At 61.6% G+C, this 15,295-nt stretch overlaps 1 protein-coding gene across 1 annotated transcript in view; it reads left to right on the top strand.

Moving 5' to 3' along the window:
* SHISAL1 (shisa like 1) overlaps positions 1-15,295 on the top strand; it is a 72,069-nt gene that overhangs the window by 23,640 nt on the left and 33,134 nt on the right. Inside the window, exons 2-3 of the mRNA XM_043562860.1 lie at positions 2,778-2,873; positions 6,411-6,624. Of these exons, the coding sequence (XP_043418795.1) occupies positions 2,807-2,873; positions 6,411-6,624 (281 nt within the window). The 5' untranslated portion in view covers positions 2,778-2,806. The remainder of the gene's footprint in view (positions 1-2,777; positions 2,874-6,410; positions 6,625-15,295) is intronic.

The raw sequence follows: 15,295 nt of genomic DNA, 5'->3' as shown, positions 1-15,295 counted from the left end.
CTGGCTCACGTTCTAGAACAACACCCAGTAGCCTCGGTCCACCCGCTGCCCACGCTCCAGGTGAGAGGGAGGCCCGAGTGGCCGGCCGGGCCCAGCCGTCTGCTCCCTGCGTTTGGCCTGGAGTCCGGTCCTGTCTCCTCCCTGCCAGGTGTCCAGCCTCTGGGTTTCCCAGGGCGGCTTCCCGCTCTGCCTGCCACCAGTCAATGGGACTCAGGGCCTCCTCGGATGCCAGCTGGTGCCCCTGTGCCCTCCCTGATGGGGTGGTGAGCTCCGGAGGGCGAGGACAAACCAGCTGTGGTGGCCCCGGGCACGGGCCCAGAGCAGGTGCCCCAGGACAGTCTGGGGTGGGGAGGGGGGCGGGTCAGAGGGCCATTCCTGTGGACTGCACCCTGCCCTTCCCGGTCCCCTCTTCCAGAACTGTTTTCTGGCAGCGAATCTCTATGGCGTGTGCCCTGCTCTCAGACCTTCCCCCGGGAGGTGGAGGTCTCCACCAAATGCGGAGACAGGATCGCACGGACAGCAGAACCAGGATGGAGGGCGCGAGGGCCCCCCAAAACCTGGGGGTACAGCCTGGCCGGGAGGGCGCGCGGGGTCTCCACGGGGCGGGGAGGGGGCTGGCCAGGCCTTCTCCATCCTCACTTTGGGTACGGCTCCCAGGTGAGTGCCCCTCACACCTCAGTGCGGATCCCAGCCCCTCCCGGGGCGATTCCCACGGGAGGGTCCGTGGCAGGGTCCTGGGGCCACCGGCACAAGCCCCACACACCGAGGGCTCGCACGACGGAAGCGTGTGCCCTCACAACCTGGAGGCCAGACATCAAGGTGTGGGCAGAGCTGGATCCTTCTGGGCGGCCCCAGGGAGCGTCCGCGAGGCTCTCCCCAAGCTTCTGGAGGTTTGCTGGCCATCTCTGGGGTTCATTGGCTTGTGGATGCAGCACCCCAGCCTCTGCCTGCGTTTCCACGTGGCCTCCCTTCTGGGCATGTCTCTGTGTCCAAATTTCCCCTTCTTAGAAGGTCACCAGTCATGCTGGATGGGGCTCCAGGGTGACCTCACCTTAGCTACGTCTGCAACAATTCTACTCTAAATGAGCGTCCATTCTGAGGGGCGGGGCTCTTAGGACTGCAACCTAAGATCTGGGTGGACACGGATGCCACAACGGGGTGCCACGAGGGAAGAGTGCGGTGTGCGGAACCAGAACGTGGCACCTATTAGGTGCTCAGCAGAGTGATCCCCATCCCGAGTCCCTACACCTCCCCGCAGCCACACGCGGCTTACAGCCCCCTGGGACTCAGGTTCAGCCACGCCGTTGACCCAGAGTTTCTCCTTTCCCGCAGCCTCCACTCCCACGCGCCTGCAGGGAGGGGGTGACGTTGGCAAGGTTCACCTGATGTGACGTGGCCACCGAGGGCCAAGGCCCTGCCTCAGGTGGCCTCCTGCTACCTGCAGCCCCCCCACGGTCCCCCGTTGGCCTCCGGGCTGCTCGCACCCCAGGGCCTTTGCACTTGCTTCTCCCGAGTCTGCAGCACGGTTCCTCCAAACGGCCACAGCCACGCTGCTCGATCCTGCCTCCCTCGGGTCTGCCGGCCGTCACCTCCGCCCGAGGCCCTCCCCGACCACCCTGTCTGCGCCCCCCGCACCACTCTGCGTCCCTCCTCCGACCCCTGGCTTTATTCCCCCTCGTAGCTTCGTTTCTTGCGGTAAAATACTCATAACATAAACTTCATGTTTTAACGATTTTTAGCACACCGTTCAGCGGTGATCGAGCCCTTTCGCGGTCACCACCCCACCCCGTCTCCGAGACCCTTTCCAGCCTCCCAGACTGAAACCCTGACCCCATTGCACACGAACTCCCCGCCCCTGGCGCCCACCGTCCTGCTCGCTGTCTCTGTGACGAGCCCGGGGACCTCATGTGAGTGGAATCCCACGGGGTTTGTCCTTTGGTGTCAGGTTCACTTCACCGAGCGCGACGTCCCCCCGGGGTTGATCCGTGCTGTGGCACCGGGTCAGCATCCCCGTCCTGTGGGAGGCCGGATCCTCTTCCGCCGCGTGAATAGGCCGCCTTCTGTTTCCCCACCTACCCACCCGCGGACACCAGGGCTGCTCCGCCCGTTACCGTCGTGCCCCGTGGCCGCCGTGAACGTGAGCGAGCCAGTGTCTGTGTGCGTCCCGGCCGCCAGCTCCTCAGGGCGCGTCCCCGGGAGCCTCGCGGCGTTTTAAATATTCATCTGCTTGTCTGCGCTCTGTCGCCGGAAGGCACGCCGGGCGCGGCCAGAGTCCCCGTGGTTCCACTTGGCGTCTGTTTCCTCCACTGCTGTGCCCCCCGATGCCCGCAAGGTGCCGGGCTCCGGGCCGACTGACGGAGGGGCCGATGGGAGGCACGGCCAGCGGCCCAGCGGGGAGACCCGGGTCCCGCGGGCCCCCGGAGGTGCCCCGGCCCTTGCCGACCGCCCCCCGCCCGCGCTACACGGCCATTCTCGCCCCCCTGCGCTCCGGGCGCCGGCCCACCGGCCGCAGTCCCTTCCGCACCTGAGCCATCCGTCCGCCTTGGATCAAGTCTCATTTTGCCGTGCAGAGAAGCGGAGGTGACGGTGGCCTGGCCGGGGGGTGGGGGGGTCATTCATTCCAGAAAGGAACTTGGATGGCATGGTCTCCGTCAGCCCCGGCCCGGCCCCGGCTCCCAGCGCACCCGCGTCCCCGCCCGTGTTCCCCCCGCCGGCCAGTGCCTGCACCCGCAGGCAGGGCGGCCCACACCCGGCCTCTCCCGGATCTCGTTACCCAGGCGGCTCTCGACGGACCGATGCAAGCCGAATGATGACCAGTTGTGGCCAGCAGTCCTTGAACGTGCTCGCTGTCCTCTCGTTGCTGATTTCTGCAGGTAGGACCTCCGTGGGTGGCCGGCGGGGAGGGGGGCGGGGGCGCAGGCGGTCCCTTCCTGGGCTCCGCGCTGGCCGGGGCCGGGGTCCGGGTGCCGGCAGGGAGGCGCCCCTCGGCCCCCGGCGACCCCCCTGGTGAGGGCAGCTGAGGTTCGGTGCCCGGCAGGGGGAGCCTCCTGTGTGCTGCGCCCCATATGCCTGCCACGGGAGCCGGGCTGAGGGCCCTCCTGGGCGCGGTGGGGTTAACGGCGGCTGCCGGCCCCGGGAGAGGGCTCCCCGCGACTTCCTACCTACCCCCCCCCGAAAGCCAGGTCTGAAACGTCGTGGTCATCCCGTTGCACGGATGCGGAAACTGAGGCTGAGCACCGGACCGGCTAACGGGAGGTGACGGCTAGTGCAGGGGCTGGGGTCCTGACCCGCCTCCCAGGCGCCCCCCGACGGGGCAGGTGGGCTCTCGCACCCCTGTTGGCAAAGATGGGCGTAAAGCAAGCCCTCCAGCTGCCCCAAACCAGAGCTGGCCCGCTGGCGGGCTAAGCCCCGATCGGAGCAAGGCGCCAGCTCGGTCCTCCCCCTCTGTCTCGGTCCGTCCGTCTGTCTCTCTCTCTCTGTCTCCCCCTCTGTCTCTCTGTGTCTCCCTCCATCTCTGGTTCTGTCTCCATCTGTCTCTCTGTCTCTCTCGTTCGTCCGTTCGTCCCCAGGGGCTCCGCACGCCTGGTGCTCTGGCAGAACTGTTCACACCAGCTTCCTGCCCTTGACCCTTCGTTGAGGGCCTGGTTCAGAAGGAGGCCGCGAAGGGCCCTGGGGGATGAGGGCTCCCAGGACAGCAGAGCCAAAGCCAGGCCAAGGCCCTGGGGACCAAGCTCGTCCCTGACTCCTTTTCGGTGCATTAGCTCATCGGTTCCTCCCTGCTACCCGGGAGACAGGAGGAAGGTCCCCCCCCCATTTTACAGATGAGGAAACTGAGGCTCAAAGAAGGACAGTGAGCTGCCCGAGGTGACACAGTCACACTGCTGTTAGATGATGGCCGTGTTGGCCCAGACTGGTCCCCAAGATGGGGACGCGCTGTGGTCCTCGCTCTCTCCTTGGTGTCCCCTCCCCACCTGGGCTGGTTCTCCTGGTGCCTCAGGACCCACCGGCCTCCTAACAGAGTGTCCCTCTGTCCTCGGGCCCCAGGCACAGCCTGGGACCGCGCTGAACCCAGAAGCCGGGAGGCACAGCCCCGTGTTATCCACTCACACCTCCCTGCTCGAAGCACAGCCGATGCTCTGCTGTTTACAGAACCTTCCTCAGGGGCGCCGGGTGCCTCTGTCAGCTCAGGTCATGATCTCACGGTCCGTGAGTTCGGAGCCCACTTCGGGCTCTGCCCCGACTGTGTGGAGCCTGCTTGGGATTCTCCCTCTCCCTCTCTCTCTCTGTCCCCCGCCTCCCCCCGCCCACTCGCACTTTCTCTTTCAAAATAAAGACATAAACTTTCAAAACAAAAACGAAAAACCCTCCTCAGAGCCCCCAGCCATCCGGGACCCCGGTGGTCTCCCCTCTATGAGGGGAAGGAGGCACGGAGAGGCCGTGATGGCGCGGGTAACCCCGTGTGCTCCAAGATTCAGACCCAGCTGTCCCGGCCCCTAGCCCTGGGCTCCGTCGGCTCTCCCATTCTCTCCCTTGGGAAGCAGGGGTGGCCTCCCTGTCTTTGCCAAACGGCAAAACAGGTGACTCTGACCATCTGTGGCGGCCGGTGGCCAGGGTGACCCAGGGGGATGCCCCCGCGCCCTGCCTTACTCAGCCTCCCTCCCCACCCCATCTCTGCACAGCGGGCTCCCCTGAAACCCAGCTCAAAGACACCCCCCCCCCCACCTCCCGCCCCGCCCCGCTCCATCCCTTCCCTCCCTGAGCTTCCTCGCCTGTCTGGACGGGGACACTTCCCGCCTCTCACCCTCACATCCAGCCGTTAGGGCGTCCTTCCTCTGGGCCAGTGGGTCCCGGACCCACGCCCATCGGCCCCCCTGCAGGGCCTGGCCTCACCCCAGCGCTTCTCATTCAGAAGGTCCGCCGAGGGGACTGAGGAGCTGCACTTGTGACACATCCCCAGGGGATGTAGACGCAGCAGGTCAGGGCCCAACACTTGGAGATCACCGCTCTGAGCCTCAGTCTTCTACTCTGTACAATGGGAGTCCAGGAGACTAAACGAAACGGTGCCTGCCCCACCAAGGACGGGGCAGCCTTAGTGACCCCTGTCTCCCCGCAGGACGGGCTTCCGTTTCCCAAGGTCGAGGCCGAGCAGGGGGCCTGGGGGGGCTCCCCTGACTCCTGAGACGGGGGCCCACCTCCCCACCGTGGCCATGCCAGCCCCACGAAAGAGGGTGCTGTACTTCGGGCACAGGATCTCACGAGGCCACCTGAGCCGGCCCCGCACCCCAGCTCACAGAGGCCCGTCCGCCCACTGGCCCCGCAGCCCAGCTGGGACTCCCCTCCGGCAGCCCCGGGCGCGCCCAGGGAGCTGTGTGGGCCGCAGTCTGATTACCTCTAAGCAGACACAGAGCTTTGAAATGGCTGAGGAGCTTTTGCAAAACCAGAGGCTTTGTGGTTGGAGAAACGTCCTCAGCCAAAGAAGCCCCTTTTCAGCGATACAAATTAGATACAGCGATCCCTTTTATGAAGATACTAATTAAGCCGGAGACAGCAGGTTCCAGGTTTTTTTCCATTGTTATAGCTGCTTAGGCTTTCGGTCCTATTTATCACCGTCGGCGCAACTGGTAAATACCGGCCTGGGCCTGCAGCAGCCTCTGTGGCCGAATAGGGGCCCCTCTCCTCGGGCTGGGGGACGCGGGGTCCAGAAGCTGGGACGGCCCTGTGACCGTGAGAGGGGGGCGGCCAAGCCAGGCTCTTGAGGACCTCCGGGTCTCGGGCACTCGTTCAGTAGCAACCGTGGTACAGAGGAGGCGTCGCTTCCTCCAAGAGGGCAGCCTGGTTCCTTCACCCAGGCTGCCCGCCACCCAGGCTTCCTGGGCTTATCGACAGGCCCGCCACCAGCCCACGGGGTCGGAGAGGTTCTTAAAGCCAGCGACGGGGGAGTGGAGAGGGCTGGACTTCAGACCCAGGCAGGCCCGGGTTGGATTCCCTCTACCACCCCTTCCCAGCTGAGGCAGACCACTGGAGGCCGCCGAGCCTCAGTTTTTCCATCTGTAAAGTGGGAAGGCCAAGCGGGTTCAACGAGATACAGCGCGTGACGTGCAGAGCAGGCGCTCGGCGAATGTCGTGTCCTTGCCGTGTGCAGAGCCCCGGAGGCTTAAGATGTAGCCCTGCCCACAAGGGGCCCCCAGTCTGGGGGACACAGTGTAAGCAGGGCTGACAGCAAGGGGGGCCTGGGCCGAGACAGCAGCCCAGAGCCAGCTTCCTGGCAGAAGTGAGGCTCACACTGGACCCCAGAGCCCTTCTGGGGAGGGGAGAGGCTGGCGACACCGCGAACCAGGCTGAGCTGGCGGACTCCCAGGGCGGCCGGGCTCGGGGAAGCACCCCACTGAGCCGGTGACTCTGTTTTCCAGTCTTGTCCGCGCACTTCCGAGTCTGTGAGCCATACACGGACCACAAAGGCCGCTATCACTTCGGCTTCCACTGCCCCCGGCTCTCGGACAACAAAACCTTCATTCTCTGCTGTCACCATAACAACACGGTTTTCAAATACTGTTGCAACGAGACAGAGTTCCAGGCGGTGATGCAGGCGAACCTCACGGCGGGGTCCGAGGGCTACATGCACAAGTGAGTACTGCGCTGGGGCCGCGGCCCCGCTCCAACACGCCGTCCCCGGGGGCGGCTGGCAGCTCACCGGACAGGATGGGTGGGCCCGGGGGGAGTCTGGGAAAGCCTTCAGGTGACGGGCGTTCTGGCCTGACTTTAGCCTTCCCTTCTGGGAAATGGGCACATCGTACCGACGGCTACCTCCCTGCCCACCCCCCCCAGCTCCCAGGGCTGCTGCAGAAGTTAGATGATGTCAGGGATGCGGAAGGCTTTGAGGCGTGGAAGGTGCTTGGGCCTGGAATCCGCGTTCGTTCGTTCGTTCCTTCCTTATTTGCACGACAAATATCGATTGACAGTTGTGACCCGGAGATCAATCCCACGCAGCCCCTTTCCTTAAGGCAATTTAAACACAAGAGACCGAGGCCCAAACGGAAGGGACCAAGAGCGTAAAGAAAGAGAGATATCCCCGGCAGAAAGGCAGCGGGAGCGTGCTAGGTAAAGGCGTGCGGGATCGAAACAACATGCGTTTCTCTTACCGCGAGCGAAAGAAGCGAAGCATCTTTCCACCTGTTTGAAAGCTGTCTGTGCTTCCTTTACTGCGAGCCAGCTGTTGATGCCCTTTGCCCCGTCCCCATTGACTTTTCCGGCTGTTCTTTCTTAGTGATTTACAGGCACTCTTTATATATGAAGGGGATGTGATGTGTTGCAAATATTTTCTCGGTGTGCCTTTGAATGTGTGATGCTTTCACCTCATGCTTAATCTGTAGCTGTTATAGGATCACATTGCGTGCATTTCTTTTCTTTGGTGTCTTCTTCTGGGTGTTGTCTCAGACCGAGAAAGTCTTTCCTGATTCGGAGCTCATAAAAATCCCCTTATGTTTTCTTGTACTTTTTTTTATGTTTTAATTTTTTTTTTTTTTTTTTTTTTACTTTCGAATCTTTGATCTGTTAGGAATTTATTTGGATGTAAGTTTTGAGGTAGGAATCCAACTTTTCTTTTTTCTTTCCAGATAGGCAGCCAGCTGTCCCCACACCATTCACTGAATTGCCCATCTTCCCCCCACTGATGGAAACGCCAGACTTACATACTAAAATATATAAATTTGAGTATCTAGATGGTGACACATTCTCATGGCTTTCACTGGTCTGTCCATACACTAGCATCTCACTTTGTCAACCACTGTGGCTTTTGATATGTTTCAGTGCCTTCCTAGGCTATTCCCCCAGCTCTTTTTTTCACATGAACTTTGGACGTAGCTTGTGTCGTCTGGCTCCCCGCTTCAAGAATCCAGGTAGCATTTTTTCCTGAGCTCGTGTTGAATGCATGGGTTAATCCAAAGAGAATGGACTTGCCATGATATTGAATCCAAGAACAGAGTACAGACAGTCCCTGACTTAAGCTGATTCGACTTGGGATTTTTCAGCTTCACGAGGGTGAGCAAGCTGTGTGCGTTCAGTAGGACGCGTACTTTGAATTCTGATCCCGTCCTGGGCCAGCAACATATCGTACAACCCTCGTTGGTAAGGCTGGATAGTGGCAGCCTTAACAACTTCCAGTCGGCCAGGCGACCGTGGGGCCCGACCTCCAACACACTTAACCGGCAATCTGCGCCTACGTCAATCAGCATTCTGCTTTTTTCACTTTCGGAACAGCATTCCCTAAACTACGTGACATGGTCCACACTTGATTATCACCCAAGGCTTTGCGGCAGATGATTGCCCAGCTGCAGGCTAACGGGAGTGTTCTGAGCCGTTTGAGGGCAGCTGGGCGAAGCTGCGGTGTGCGGTGTGTCCTTACAATATTTTCGGCTTACAGCCGGCTTCTTGGGACATAACCGCGTCATCAGTTGAGGAAGCTCTGTGTGTCTTCCCAGTTCAAATCTTCTTCCGTAGCGTTTTGGGATTATCTTCACGGGTATCGTATTGCATATCTTTTTCGTTTATTCCTCCTTACTTCTTTTGATGCTGGATCTTTTCTTTCATTGCATCTTCCAACTGACTCTCGTTTCGATGACAAAACCTAATGGCCTCTATATAAGAATTGTAGGGGCGCCTGGGTGGCTCAGTCGGTTGAGCGTCCAGCTCTTGATTTTGGCTCAGGTCATGATCTCACCGTCATGAGATCGAGCCCCACGTTGAGCTCCTCCCTGGGTGTGGAGCCTGCTTCAGATTCTCTCTCTCCCTCTGCCCCTCCCCCACCCACGCTCACCCTCTCTCAAAGTGAATAAATAAAAATATACGAATTTTATGCTCAGCTACCTTACTGAAATTCTCTTTGTAACACTTTTTCAGTTGATTCTATCACATTCCCAATTATGCTGTTTGCAAACAGTGACAATTTTATCTGCTTTCCAGTTTTTGTGCCTCCATTCTTTTTCTTGTCCAATCACATTGGCTAGCACCTCTAAAACCATCTTTACAGTGATCAGGCATTCTTCTCTTGTCCCTGATATTAATTGGGATGCTTCTAATATTTTCCCAAGGAGCCTGAGGCTGGCTGTATTTTCTTCGTGGTAAGGAAAAGTCCACTTGGAAGGAAGGAGGGTTTGTTGAGTGACTGTGGAACCACAGCGGAGGGGTGGGGGGGGCAGTCTGAGCCCCAATCTCTCTGTCCAGCGCTGGGACTTGAATGCTTTGCCGCCGTGCCGTGATCACTCCGGGGAAATCTCTTCCCTTTGGTCAGGCGGGAGATGCAGACTCCTTGACTATCATCCAAATCTCCCTCCTCCCGCCAAGGCCGGCTCCCCAGCCCTTCCTTCCTCAAATGCATGGGTGCTTCCCCTGAATATCTTGCCATCTGCTCAGGCCTTAGAATAATTCTGTGTGTGAAGTCGTTTAGCAAGTCCTGTCCATCACAAGGGCTGGAATCGAGCCTGGGATCTGACCCAAGTCTTTTATAAGACCGAAGACTGACTCCCCGAGGGAGGAGGGCGGTACCAGCCCTGGGGTTAGGACCCCCGAGGGCTGTCGTTGTCGGCTGAAAGCCAGAGGGGAGACAGAGGCTTGGCAAGGCGAGCAGGCTTCTCCGAGGCTCTGGCGACTGGTGTCTGGAATCCTCATTTTGAAGCCCACAGGTTTCTATAATCTGCACCCTTCCACAGGATCTCACGCAGAATCCCCCATCATTTCAGCACCGCGGGGCCTGCTTGCGGTGATAAAGAGTTGGGCCCTGAAATAAAGCCGTTCCCCTGGGCAGGGCTGGAACTATTGAAGAGGCCTAGCTTAGTTCTTACCCTTTAACCCCAGAAAGCATTTACGGGGCGTGCGGCACGGGGCACGGAATGTCGCCGAAGGCACCCCACGGCCCATCCTTAGCCCACGTCGCACGCGGGGAAGGTGGGCACGGAGAGGCCGTGTAACTTGCCTGCTCCGGGCAGCCGGTCAGCGATGGAATCAAGAGCCAAGGGGAGCCGTGGGGAGAGGCGGGGGGCGGGCGCGGTGGGGCACAGGTGGAGGGTAAGGGTGGAGGGGCCGTGGGCTTTCTCCTGAGGGCCGTGAGGCGCCCCGAGGGCTTTAGCTGGGTCTGTTCTCATGGATGGTGCTTGGGACAAAGACATAGGACACCACAGAAGCCAGGATGGTGGCCTGGGCAAGACCGGGGCCCTGCTGAGGAGAGAGGCCAGCATCATCTAGAGATCATTAATCCAGGGCTCAGCTCAGAGGCCCCCAGGCAGTCGCCCAAGCTCAGGGACTGGGGCTCAGGGGGCTAGACCGGGGCCTTGCATCCAGGGGGAGCCTGTGGCAGAGAGGGGACAGCCCGGAGGGACGTGAAGGAGAGTCAGGTGGTAGCCACCTCGGGGACCGTCCTGCCCTCTGGGGCCCTGACCCCTTTGGGCAAGACGCCTGTGTTATTTTGTTAACAGTGGCTGCCTTCACAGCTACTCTGAGAGGAAGAAAGAAGGGGCTGGGCCCAGGCTGGTGAGGTCACCGGATCCGGCCACCGTCGAGGCCTGAGGGACGCCCGGGGCCCTTGTTAGGGTCACCGGTCCCTGGAAAGCCAGGACTTGTCTGATGCTGGGGAACGCACCAGATCTCAGCCAAGAGGCCGGATGTGCCAACCTCCCGGACCCGTGAGCACCCGCCGCGGCCCGTCCAGGGGGACCAGGGCAGCCGTGACCCCCAGTGGGGCTTTCTGAAGATGCACGGGGTCCATTAGCAGCCACGCCTGCCTGGCACCCGCCCACCCCACCCACCCCGCTGGTGAATCAGCGAGGAGGCAGGGCCGGTGACAGGGAAAAGGAGAGCACTTCTGATGACTTATTTATTTGTGTTTTTCTGGAGGAACAGAATGGTTTGTTTTGGTTCTGGCTGCCTGGCAGAAAGGCAGGCAGAGCGAGGGAAGCAGCCTCGCCGAGCCCACGGCCACGGCAAGGTGCCACTTCCTGCCACGCGGGCAGGGGCCCTTGGCGTTCAGGAGACGCATGCCGCATGCCTTCCCGGGGCCGGTGGCTCAGGCTCGGGGCCCCGGACCTGCCTTGGGGGCGTCCGCCCGGGGCCCGGGGTGGGGCGGGGCGCTCAGGGTGGGCGGTCAGCTCTGTCTGGGGACAGCGGTGGCCTGGGGCGGAGTCTTGTGCGGCGAGCGGGTGTTCCTTCACCAGGCAGGTGGGCTGCAAGAGAGGGAGACTGGGAGAGGGACCCTCAGGAGGCACAGGGGTCCTCTAAGGCCTCCAAGGATGGAGTGGATGAATTCTGGCTCCCCACTTGGCCGCACGTGAAACCTCTCTGCCTCAGAAGCTTTCCTTTCCCCGGTGCCTGAGGACCTGGGCTCCCCGGGGCCCTGGGCCCCGTCCCGCAGGCCCCGCGTCACCGTCCAGACGCTTCCAGCCACGGAACGCAGCCCCTGAGGGCTGTCAGAAGCTTCTAGATGTTCTCGTCGGCTGTTCGCCCCCCTCAAGCCCTGTTCGGCATGGAGCCTGCAGAAGCACTGGCAGTCTTGTAACGACCGGAGAGGTTCTAGAATCACGACGTTCCTTCGTCAGAATACACTCTGCTGAGCCAGGGGGAGGGGAACGCTTTTGAGCACTTACTGTGACGTGAGGGGCCTCACCCTAGCTCCTCTGATCCACGTGGGGGTGTTTTCTGTGAAGAAGGCCCCACCGGCCCCCTGACGCCAGGGCTGAGGCCCAGAGAGGGCGAAAACTCGCCCGGAGTCACCCAGCGCACCAGGGACGGAGCAGGGCTGGGAACAGGTGCGCCTTTCCTCCAGGCTCAGTTATGCTGAGGTAGCGGGCACCCCGTAAGTCCCCGCGGCTCAAGAATCAGAGGCCTATCCGGGACTCCTCTTGCCTGTCCTCGTGGGGCCAAGCCCGTTGCCAGCGGGGCGGGAGGGACAGTGAGCATTTTGATAGTAGTGGACTCAGCTTCGTTGGCCCAACAGGCTCCATCCCGCTGTGTGACCCCGGGCACGTCGCTTGGCCTCTCTGGGCCCAGGCCTATTGAGCGTTCCTGTGTGCCTTCATCATAGGAGCCAGCAGCCGCTGGGTCCTTTCCCCTCTAGGCCCCGTGTGATCGCGTGAAGCCTCATAAACAACACCGCCACTCGAGCAGGGGTACCGTTGTCTGCACTTGACAGATGAGGAGAGTAAGGCTGTGGCCCGAGATCACGGAGGGAGAAACGCACATGGCTGGGCTTTGAATCCACGCGGGCCTGACCTCTCGGGCCCAGAATGTAGTCACCGGGGTTACCAGCTCGTCACACGGACCCACAGGCCGCCTCGTGAGTGGGTTCGGGGCTCAGGTAGCTTAGGTGAGGTCGGCTGGGGGCCCTGTGGCCCATGTACCTTTCTGACCCGCTGGCCTCGGCGGGTCCTCAGCGGGGACCGCCTCTGGGGCGCTGGCGGGAGCTGCCTCCCGGCCACAGCTGGCCTCCTGCCTACGTACCTGCTCCTGTAACCAGTAGGTCCTCAGTGAGACCCCTCCAGGCTCTTGTTTGTCGTTTGGGAAACACCAAAAGAATTGGAGGCTGTAAATATCCCCAGATACACTGAAAACCTGCTCTCTGGGGCTCCCGCTGGCTTCGCATTTTGCCCCACAAAACAGCCTCTGCTTTATATCCTGCCCTTTGCAAAGCACATGCATACACACAACGAAGACCCCTGCATCTGGGTGGAATTAATGTCCAAATCGCATTTTTTTTAATGAAGTTCAACAACAACAACAACAACAACCCAGAATGATTCCAGCCGGCCAACCATGAGGAAGGCAGGCAAAGAAAGGCAGGAGAGCCACCTGGGGATGCTGTCCGTGGCCTGGGCTTTCCAGCCACCCACCGCGTCTGGCGAGGGCTCCCTGGCAGGGAAGTCCGTGAAGGTTGCGTCTCCTGTCGGTGCGCCCGTGCCCGTCCTTTCCCTGAGTGGGGGGTGGGGGGCGGGGGAGAATCAGGCCACCACTCCCCATCCCCCCAAATGCCGGTTGGGACAGAGCAACACAGTGGGATGCAGGATGCTCCGGGGCGGGGGGCAGGGTGAGCCCAGCCACTGTGGGAAATCCCCCCCCCCCGGACATCCGGACGTGACCTTGGGGTTTTCCCAAGATTCAGCACACCCCGAGGTTAGACGGACCCGGGTCTGAATCCCGACGCAGCCCCTTCCCAGCCGGCCGGTGACTTCGCCTCTCTGGACCTCGTGTCCTCACCCGGACCTCCTAACTCACCGGATTGTTGCGGGGAGTGAGAAGCTCGGGGCACCGGCGTGCTGTGATCGCCTGTATCGCTATGAACTCTTAGTGAATATGCAGAGAGAAGGTGAGGTCTCGTGAGGGAGCTAGTTATATATCGAGGTCTCCGTCGTCACCAGCTCACCGAAGCGTTCGACGTGCGTTCGAGCTCTGAGCTCGAGGGGCCAACGATCCCACAAAACAGCCAAGACGACACGGTGTGTTCTGGGAAACCCAGTGACTTTGGGAGCCCCAGGGAGGCGTTGGATCTGACCGGGGACACCCAGGAAGGCTTCCTGGAGGAGGAGGTGGCTGAGCTGAGACACGGGCGCACGGGAAGTAGGGAGCGGGTTCCAGGCAGAGGAGCGGCACAGACCAAGGCCTCGAGGCGACCTTTCTGCCCTGGGAACCTGGGGGCACCTGTCCAGGACGGTATGGCGCCACGGTTGAGAATGTGCGCTCTGGGGCCAGACTTCTGAGTTCAAATCCTGGCTCTGCGCTCACTGGCTGTGAGATCTTAGACGCGTCTCTTCACCCTTCCGAGCCTCAGTTTCCCATCTGTAACGCGGGGATGGTGGTGATAGCAACGATGCTTCCTTCCGTGTTGGCCGTGAGCGCCCAACGGGCCGCCGTGGAGAAGCGCGAAGAGCGAGGTTCGCTGGTTGCCGCTTTCGTTACTGTTCTCGTTTCCCTGCTGGCTCAGGCCCAGCTGCGGTCCAGCCACCACCCCCGGGCCGGCATCCTGGTCTCCCTCTCTGCAGGGGCAGCATCTGTAAGCAGCTGGCCCTGCCTCCCGCTTCCCGCTCCCCTCCCTCAGCCCCGAGGAGGCCGCTGCCATGGGAACCACCAAGGAAAAACCTGATGTTCGGAGCGATGCGGTGGGGGCTCCGGGGAGGCTGGAGAGAGGGTGCTGGGGAAAGCAGGAGGGCCGGAGACCGCAGCCAGGCCCTCCTCCTCTGTCCACGTGGACGTCCACCCCAGGACTCCTGCCTCGGCGAGCCAGGCGGGGACTGCCAGCCTCTGTCCCCTCCCAGAAATTCCACATCCAGATGTATCCAGGCAAAGCTGGCTTCCGCCTGAAGTGTGGCAGCGTGGGGCCTGGCTGTCAGTCATTCACACCTTAGCACGAACAAGCCCCCGAGACTGCTGCAGGCCTCGTGGAGGTGGTGGCTGGAGGTGGGGCCACACCAGGAAAGGAGGGTGGCTGAGATATGGACTTGCATGTCCCCCCCCCTCCCCCCAAGCAGATACCAAGCCCTGAGCACTTACCGGGGCCTGCTCCGTGCTGAGTGCTTGGGCACCCAGAGACCTCCCACTTGAGGGACCTCCAAGCACCCAAGCCAAGTCTTCAGGGGGAAAGACTGGCTAAGCAAGGGGGAGGGAAGGCGTTCCGGGCAAAGAGCATGTGTGAGCAAAAGTGAACAGCCCTGGCCCGGGGCCCAGGAGTCGGAGGGCAATCGCCCCCGTCTCGCTGCTGAGGCCACGACTGGGCGGGGTGAATTGACACGGTCTCTGCCAGGGACACACAGGGGTTCTCCCAGGCCGCACAGCAAAGCTGGGCCAGGGAGGAACCTGAAGACGGAACCAGGTGCCCTGGTTCCAGGCCTGTGCTCTCCAGCCTCGGGCAGGGTCCAGAGGGACCTGCCGTGGGGACCCAGGACACCCAGGGGCCCTGTCTGGGCCGGAGCTGGGGGAGGGGGCAGTGAGGCGGGACACTGGCTCTGCTTCTCTTCAGTGCCCCTCCTCTCTGCCACCCGCCAGCGCTCACCCACCTGAACAGATGCCCGCAGCAGGGACCAGATGGAGGCGGTCTCTGAGTGATTAATAAATCAGTCTCTTTAAACAGCCACAGCCCCTGGCGAGCACTGTTTGGAGCACAGCAGCCCCAGCCCAGGAAACAGCCCTTCCTGGGCTCCCAGGGGACACTCAGACCCTGGCCTGGAGGTGGGGGGGGGGGGACGGATAGACCCAGACGACTCGGTCCCGGGGGGTGGGGGCCGGGTCTGACGGGCACTCAGGACTGTGGGTCAGAGGAGGG

Source organism: Prionailurus bengalensis, chromosome B4, assembly GCF_016509475.1.
Source record: "Prionailurus bengalensis isolate Pbe53 chromosome B4, Fcat_Pben_1.1_paternal_pri, whole genome shotgun sequence".
Lineage (NCBI taxonomy): Eukaryota > Metazoa > Chordata > Mammalia > Carnivora > Felidae > Prionailurus > Prionailurus bengalensis.
This window is presented reverse-complemented; position numbering and strand designations above follow the sequence as displayed.